Source organism: Mya arenaria, chromosome 5 (genome assembly GCF_026914265.1).
Source record: "Mya arenaria isolate MELC-2E11 chromosome 5, ASM2691426v1".
NCBI lineage: Eukaryota > Metazoa > Mollusca > Bivalvia > Myida > Myidae > Mya > Mya arenaria.
The window spans coordinates 11077729-11086714 of record NC_069126.1 but is presented as its reverse complement, the minus strand read 5'-3'; the positions used below and the strand labels follow the sequence as shown (position 1 = coordinate 11086714).

The window sequence follows — 8986 nt, the reverse complement described above, 5'->3', positions numbered from 1 at the left end:
CCTCGTTGGTTAAAACAAAGATGTATAGGGCCGATTTCTTTATACTGAAGATAAACATTCCCGCTTTGCTCGAATTTTCCAAAGCTCGAGTTATTTTCGCGTGTCCAAGGGAGTTCGAGCGAACGGGGTTCGACTGTAAAACAATGAATAAACATTTGTAGGCAGAACAATTCAGTAATGATATTGCGAGTTACTAGTGCTGTCTGGTGATTCAGGGACGGCCATGTACCGTATTCATCTTAACAAAGCATATTATCTTTATTAGTACTAACAAATAAACATTTCATAAACTACAGAGTGATAAAAATCCTTTCTCTTAGGAAATGTTTGTACGAATATAGGAATGATTCTTTAACAGCAAAATATTTTCACTATTCAACAATTCTATCGTTTTATTCATGGCGTGAACAATAAAGTCGTATGTGGAATTTATTCAGTTCTTATATCTTTATATAGGTTACATTCCATCAAGAAATGGAATTCATCTTTTAATACATTAAATTGTGTGCAAATTCTTTGTTCAAAAACTATAATATTCCACCTATACGAACTTCTATATGAATCATATCATGACAAGCGGTGTCATAGAGCCAACGGTTTCTTGATTTTGTTGTTGATATACGACTATTACACTAGATGTTGTCTTCGATAAGGCCTGAAGAAAAACTGCATTTAAGGTTTAAAGTAGAACTGAAGTGATATTTGACATTTAATCATTACATAACGATATAAACTAGAACAACTTTTTTATATGTATTAATGTGTAATATAAACACATAACCATGAACATATATATGCCTTTCAGAAACAGACGGAGGTTTAAAATGTGCCGCCCCCCCCCCCCCCCCCCCCCCCCCCCCTCCCCACGACGAAACCGAAATTAACTTGACACGAGTCACTTTGACCTGTTAACCAATAATATGCAATGTAATTGTGAATGGCATCAAAATGTAGAACGGTAGGCGAATCAGCTTTTTTGAGCAGTATATTTAGGAACTCGAATTTTTTTTAAAATTACGATCGGTTTCATATCCTTTGTGATACCAACAAAGCCGTGACTGTATGTGGATAAATATAAACTACCCACGGTCATCACAAAGGGAATCGTGACTGTGTTGGTGTAATATAATATCAGTCATATGACGAGTGTTTTATCCCGGGTAGTAAATAAACACCACTAGAGGAGTCATTCAGAGGGGAGCGCACCGGGTTTTATGATGGGTAGTAAATAAATACCACTAGGGGGGGGGGGGGGGGGGGGGGCAAGGTGCACTCGCTCCCCCCTTAAAAATCGCCCAAGTTTGATCTATATGTCAATATCGGAGATATATTTTTAAAAAAAATACGCTTAAAATGCACCATTACGGACAATATTTGTACCTCCCACCCACCCAGAAAACAGCAACAGCAACATTTAAACCATAAAAATGTCAAAAGGTTGCGCCCTTAAGTAACGCCCTCCCTAATGTCAATTCCTGGATCCGCCCCTGAATACAATGGGGTATGGTATGCTTAACAGCTTATCATCAAGCACGATTTGGGACATATTTAAATACCCGATCTCGTCAAGTGTTAGTCAGACCCGTGAGCCTCTAACGTGCTGTTTTATGGACACGCCATACAGAAGGTAGACCCAGTCATCATATGATAAATATATTCTTTGCCAAATATAATTATGCATGTTGATATAAGGAAAGAAGCGGACAAGACGAAATAATGTAATCGGTGCAAAACATGGTCCGATTAGTCTGGTCCGTGATGTCCCGAAATATGGTCCGTTATGTCCATGGTCCGTAATTCGGAGGGTTAATGATTCCATATTTACGTGCATGTAGACTTTTAGAAGAAATTTGATATCTATAGCTTTTGGATAAATAATCCATCAGAGTTTTATGACAAAAACAATCAATATATTTTTGATAAATTTTTCACCCGAATTTAAGATTAAAAATAAAATTTCGAAATGAAAAGCATTTGATTTTTTAGACAATCTAGGGGCATCACTGGGCAATTATTTTAGTCAGAGTAACAGGTGGCACCGCTGGGCAATTATTTGAGTCAGAATAACAGGGGACACCACTGGGCAATTATTTGAGTCAGAGTAACACGGGCACCAATGGGCAATTATTTGAGTCAGAGTAACAGGGGGCATCAATGGGCAATTATTTGAGTCAGAGTAACAGGGGACACCAATGGGCAATTATTTGAGTCAGAGTAACAGGGGCACCACTGGGCAATTATTTGAGTCAGAATAACAGGGGGCACCAATGAGCAATTATTTGAGTCAGAGTAACAGGGGCACCAATGGGCAATTATTTGAGTCAGAATAACAGGGGCACCAATGGGCAATTATTTGAGTCAGAGTAACAGGGGCACCAATGGGCAATTATTTGAGTCAGAATAACAGGGGCACCAATGGGCAATTATTTGAGTCAGAGTAACAGGGGCACCAATGGGCAATTATTTGAGTCAGAATAACAGGGGCACCAATGGGTAATTATTTGAGTCAGAGTAACAGGGGCACCAATGGGCAATTATTTGAGTCAGAGTAACAGGGGCACCAATGGGCAATTATTTGAGTCAGAGTAACAGGGGCACCAATGGGCAATTATTTGAGTCAGAATAACAGGGGGCACCAATGGGCAATTATTTGAGTCAGAGTAACAGGGGGCACCAATGGGCAATTATTTGAGTCAGTATAACAGGGGGCACCAATGGGCAATTATTTGAGTCAGAGTAACAGGGGGCACCAATGGGCAATTATTTGAGTCAGAGTAACAGGGGACACCACTGGGCAATTATTTGAGTCAGAGTAACAGGGGGCACCAATGGGCAATTATTTGAGTCAGTATAACAGGGGGCACCAATGGGCAATTATTTGAGTCAGAGTAACAGGGGCACCAATGGGCAATTATTTGAGTCAGAGTAACAGGGGCACCAATGGGCAATTATTTGAGTCAGAGTAACAGGGGGCACCAATGGGCAATTATTTGAGTCAGAATAACAGGGGGCACCAATGGGCAATTATTTGAGTCAGAGTAACAGGGGGCACCAATGGGCAATTATTTGAGTCAGAGTAACAGGGGACACCACTGGGCAATTATTTGAGTCAGAGTAACAGGGGGCACCAATGGGCAATTATTTGAGTCAGTATAACAGGGGACACCAATGGGCAATTATTTGAGTCAGAGTAACAGGGGGCATCAATGGGCAATTATTCGAGTCAGAGTAACAGGGGCACCAATTGGCAATTATTTGAGTCAGAGTAACAGGGGCACCAATTGGCAATTATTTGAGTCAGAGTAACAGGGGCACCAATGGGCAATTATTTGAGTCAGAGTAACAGGGGACACCACTGGGCAATTAATTGAGTCAGAGTAACAGGGGGCACCAATGGGCAATTATTTGAGTCAGAGTAACAGGGGGCACCAATGGGCAATTATTTGAGTCAGAGTAACAGGGACACCAATGGGCAATTATTTTAGTCAGAGTAACAGGGGGCACCGCTGGGCAATTATTTGAGTCAGAATAACAGGGGACACCACTGGGCAATTATTTGAGTCAGAATAACAGGGGGCACCACTGGGCAATTATTTGAGTCAGAATAACAGGGGGCACCACTGGTCAATTATTTGAGTCAGAGTAACAGGGGGCACCAATGGGCAATTATTTGAGTCAGAGTAACAGGGGGCACCAATGGGCAATTATTTGAGTCAGAGTAACAGGGGCACCAATGGGCAATTATTTGAGTCAGAGTAACAGGGGGCACCAATGGGCAATTATTTGAGTCAGAGTAACAGGGACACCAATGGGCAATTATTTTAGTCAGAGTAACAGGGGGCACCGCTGGGCAATTATTTGAGTCAGAATAACAGGGGACACCACTGGGCAATTATTTGAGTCAGAGTAACACGGGCACCAATGGGCAATTATTTGAGTCAGAGTAACAGGGGGCATCAATGGGCAATTATTTGAGTCAGAGTAACAGGGGACACCAATGGGCAATTATTTGAGTCAGAGTAACAGGGGACACCAATGGGCAATTATTTGAGTCATAGTAACAGAGGCACCACTGGGCAATTATTTGAGTCAGAATAACAGGGGGCACCACTGGTCAATTATTTGAGTCAGAGTAACAGGGGGCACCAATGGGCAATTATTTGAGTCAGAGTAACAGGGGGCACCAATGGGCAATTATTTGAGTCAGAGTAACAGGGGCACCAATGGGCAATTATTTGAGTCAGAGTAACAGGGGGCACCAATGGGCAATTATTTGAGTCAGAGTAACAGGGGGCACCAATGGGCAATTATTTGAGTCAGAGTAACAGGGGACACCTCTGGGCAATTATTTGAGTCAGAGTAACACGGGCACCGCTGGGCAATTATTTGAGTCAGAGTAACAGGGGGCACCACTTGTCAATTATTTGAGTCAGAGTGACATGGGGCACCACTGGTCAATTATTTGAGCCAGAGTAACACGGGCACCACTGGGCAATTATTTGAGTCAGAGTAACACGGGCACCACTGGTCAATTATTTGAGCCAGAGTAACATGGGGGCATCACTGGTCAATTATTTGAGCCAGAGTAACTGGGGGCACATCTGGTCAATTATTTGAACCAGAGTAACACGGGCACCACTGGTCAATTATTTGAGCCAGAGTAACTGGGGGCATCACTGGTCAATTATTTGAGCCAGAGTAACACGGGCACCACTGGTCAATTATTTCAGCCAGAGTAACTGGGGGCATCACTGGTCAATTATTTGAGCCAGAGTAACTGGGGGCACCACTGGTCAATTATTTGAGCCAGAGTAACATGGGCACCAATGGTCAATTATTTGAGCCAGAGTAACATGGGCACCACTGGGCAATAATTTGAGCCAGAGTAACGGGACTAGCTACACACGTGGGTATTGCTAGAGTGAACAACTGAATATTGGTACCTCCTTACATGTCAGATGACCAAATCTCATTGACCGACGACGATACTGGTCAAGGCCACATCAAAACCTTGTGTTGCTGCTAAAACACAAGAGGAGATCGAAAAAAATACACAACACATGTATAAATGTTTTGGTCATGTTTTATTTCATCATTTATTATAAATTACTTTATATACATTAAGATCTTCAATGACTGACAACAATTTTACTACACATATAGTCCATCAAGTATACAATCTGTCAAACACACAATGAAATATCACATTTAGTTTTCAAAATTCACCTTCATATTATTTCTTTTTTTTCATAAGAATTTGCTAAAATGAACATAAACATCATTTCATATTTTTAATTATACTTAAGGTCAATATAACATCAAGAGGTACATGTGTGATACTATGCACTTTATCTATTATGCAGCAGAAAATGTTTCTTTAACTGAAAATAACAACAACAAATACACAGATACATGTACACACAGTCATGTACTTTTTATACTGTATACTGGCCAGCAATAGACTTGATGTTTTAGAACAAGTAAAAATTAACCTCATTTACATGAAACAATTAATCACTTAAAGAAATATCAGTCAAATTTATTCTGAATGCCTAAGAATCAACCAAATTTGAAGCAAAACAATTCTCAGGATATCAGAAGGAAAAAAAACTCCAAAAAGGTCAAGGCCAGGTTGAAAGATCAAGGTCAGTTTTTTGTAAAAGTTATGGACTTGAAAGAAATATTTATTTTTCAGTGATGATTAATAATGTGTAATAAAAACAAATCAAAGTTTTGTTTAAACAAAGATTGAAAGCATGTCATGCTGAAATGACTTATGATAGTAATTATCATGGCAGGTCAAGAAGATATTTTCACACAATTTCACACAATCAGCTAATCTAAAAAATATCACATTTTCAGTATTTTAAACATGAAAGTCAATGTCACACAAAAGTTTATAACTACACATACATTTACATGGAACCTTATTACAAATGAGTTTTTAACAGGAGTTACCATAGAAACCATTTGGATTAAAGTTAAAACTCCTATATTTATGTTGTTTTCATGCTATTTAAGCGAAATGGTTACCATGGTAACAAAGATAATAAACTCGGACATATAATACTGTATATCAGGTTTATACAATGTACAAAATGAACACTACGAAATATCAGGCTTAGGCTTATCAGACCTACTATATAGTAAAGGTTACATACAACCATTAGCTGCCATAAAAGTATCTATTTTGTGCACATTTTGAAACTTGTCAAGTTTTACGACATTATTGAATTACAATTCAAATGCACATACAGGATATTTAGGTGTTCAATTAAATTTTCTGAAATAATCAAAGAATGTATGAAAATGTATATACAAGAACAAGTAGATTATTTTTTATCTTTTTGTTTTGTTTTACTTAATCAAAAGAAAAGAAATTTAGAATACAAGTTCATAAAAAATGTTCTTTAAATAAAAGATTGCTACTAGTTTATAAAACTTTAACCAAGCCTGCCTGATTTTGTAGTTATAAATCTGTTTTGTAAATCTTAACTTTAACCATTTCTTTTAAGGCTGACGAAATTTGCCTTTTTTCTGATAATAATATCATATATTAAGTGAAAGATTCACAACACAGATTAATACAAAACTATCAACAATGTAAAACAATATCTATCAAATTTCCACAGCATATTATAGAATAGTTTGGTAGATATTGTTTTTCATGATCAATCTCATGAACGAATACAACAATATATAATTTAATAACAAATAACTGAAAATTATTCTCGTTATCGAAACAAATGAATATTACAATGAGTTATACCCATGCTGTTCAATACAGCTTTACCCTTTATCATTAATCATGAGATTATAACACCCATTCATTGCCAGATGGGCTTATCAGTGCTTTTACTTCACATGCTGATAAGCCCAATTGACAATCAATAGATGTTAACACATGGTAGAAAAAGGCTGTGGATTAAAATACATGACATTTTTTTTAATTAATACATAATCATGCTGAGTAATTTCATCAGATTTAATAATAATTTTTATTGCAGACACAATAGTACCAAATTCAGAAATATACATAAAATTTCAACAAAATCCACTTAAAAAAGTTGTCATTATTTGCCATTGACAAAAACTACTATTTGATGTTACATATTTTTGTCATGTAGTGAAATCCAAAACCAGTCTTTTACCATGCAAAACAGTGGCTTACTAAAAAGACTTCATTACTGTGTAAGAGTCAAAATAATACAGAACGATGCTTGAAGTCTTTTTAGTAAACCCATAAAAAGTATGAATACCTATGACTTATATCAGAAACATACTGTGCTCATTAAGAAGGCTTATCCAACATGATAATCATACTCATAGTATTTAGACAGGTTTCAAAAATGCTTTAAAAGGTAATACTTTTGAAAAACAGAAACAGTCATTAAAATGAGACTTTTGAATAAATAAGTCGGAATTTGTTCACAAGTGCTCTGTACCAACATTTTACAACAAACCCTGCGATGTAAAATCTTGAATTTAAAAAGGTCCGAAAATTATTTCACCATTGTGGGCCTTGCGGACTCGAGCTAATTTTGACCACAAAGTATGAATATGTAATTATAGTAATCGAAATAAGACTTTTCGATGAACAAGCGCGAATTCTTATACTATTGCTTGGCATCAAACTTTTGAATAAGCCCTGCTATATAAAATTCAGAATTTTAGCAAGCCCAGAAGGTATTTAACCAGTGCAGGGCTTGCGGGCTTGTGTTAATTTCGTCCACTTTAATTATGAAGTTTTAGAAAGGGTAATTATTGGTTTAGTGAAATAGATCCAGGAATTGAATTGATATGAGATGATTTTTATGCAACTTTAAATCACTTTAAAAAATAATATAAATACTTTATTATAAGCATGCTCACTATTGATAATTATACGGTAAAAATCTAGGATTTCTCACAAGTTATTTCTGTTATAATATGCCAAGAAATAAAAATAAATCAATTTTACAAGACAAATATTGTTTTTATCTAAATGACTTTTGCTACCGTAATAATGAAGTCTTATAAAAACAAAATTTATTGTAAATCAAAATATATGCTTCTTAAGTTTATCTATTATTTCTTACAAAATTACACCTTTTTTATATTGTAAGAAAGTTTTCGAAAAATTGCTCAAAAAGTCAACAATAAATGTTTTATCCTAATCTTGCAATTCTGAGTCTTATTTGTGTCAATGTTCTATTTGGTATCAACATATTATATCACAACCAAAAGCACCAGTTGAAAACTATAGCAGTCGTTCACTACAGCGCTAATCTGTAATCATCTGCTTCCTTCAAGCTTCCTTTGGGAATACGGCGTGTCGCCAGCCAGATGCATTGTAACTTGCCTCTTCCATTTCCTGAGGATTATTGCGTACAGCTAACAACTAAATGCACTCCGGACCGCAAAATGAAGGTTTTGCCGTCCCATTGTTACTCTCTAAGGCACAAACTTGACTTTAATTGTTAATTCTCGTTAAAATCTCATAATATAATAAAAATATTGCAGATTCAGATAACTACTTCTCAAAACGTCTGTATAACAATATGACACGCAGTTTTAGGAAATGAAAAAAACTGTGTTCCTCAAAGTTTTGCAGATATTATACAGCGCTACATAAAACAAGGCTACGTAGCTGCACGATCTATTTCTCTTTTTCAAATCCTAGACCGCAGCACAGCACTATGAGAAAGCACAGTTCAAAGAACAACCCAAGGCGTGAAAGCAACGAGGTTCTACCTCCTCATATTCTTAAAGTCACTTAGAACGTGTTCCCTTTCACCCCCCGAACGATCAAGCTGTGTAGGGCCTGTGTCATACAGCGTTGGAACATGGCACATGGGCATCAAAGTCCGTACGCAAGGGAGGCGACTGCCGTTCCACCATCTGGCCAGACTCCTGTGATGAGGATATCGCTTTGTTATACTCTGCAAGATCCATCGTCCCATCTGAAAAGTATGATTTTGTATTATATATAATTTTCTTTTTTTTA

At 37.1% G+C, this 8986-nt stretch overlaps 1 protein-coding gene across 4 annotated transcripts in view; it reads right to left on the bottom strand.

Moving 5' to 3' along the window:
• Positions 1-5065: 5065 nt before the first annotated feature.
• The window catches only part of LOC128234548 (cell adhesion molecule-related/down-regulated by oncogenes-like), an 89139-nt gene continuing 85218 nt past the window's right edge, over positions 5066-8986 (bottom strand). For all 4 annotated transcript variants that reach the window (XM_052948815.1, XM_052948817.1, XM_052948816.1 and 1 more), the window contains one exon: positions 5066-8942. In XM_052948815.1, coding sequence (XP_052804775.1) covers positions 8809-8942 — 134 coding nt within the window. In that variant the 3' untranslated portion in view covers positions 5066-8808. The remainder of the gene's footprint in view (positions 8943-8986) is intronic.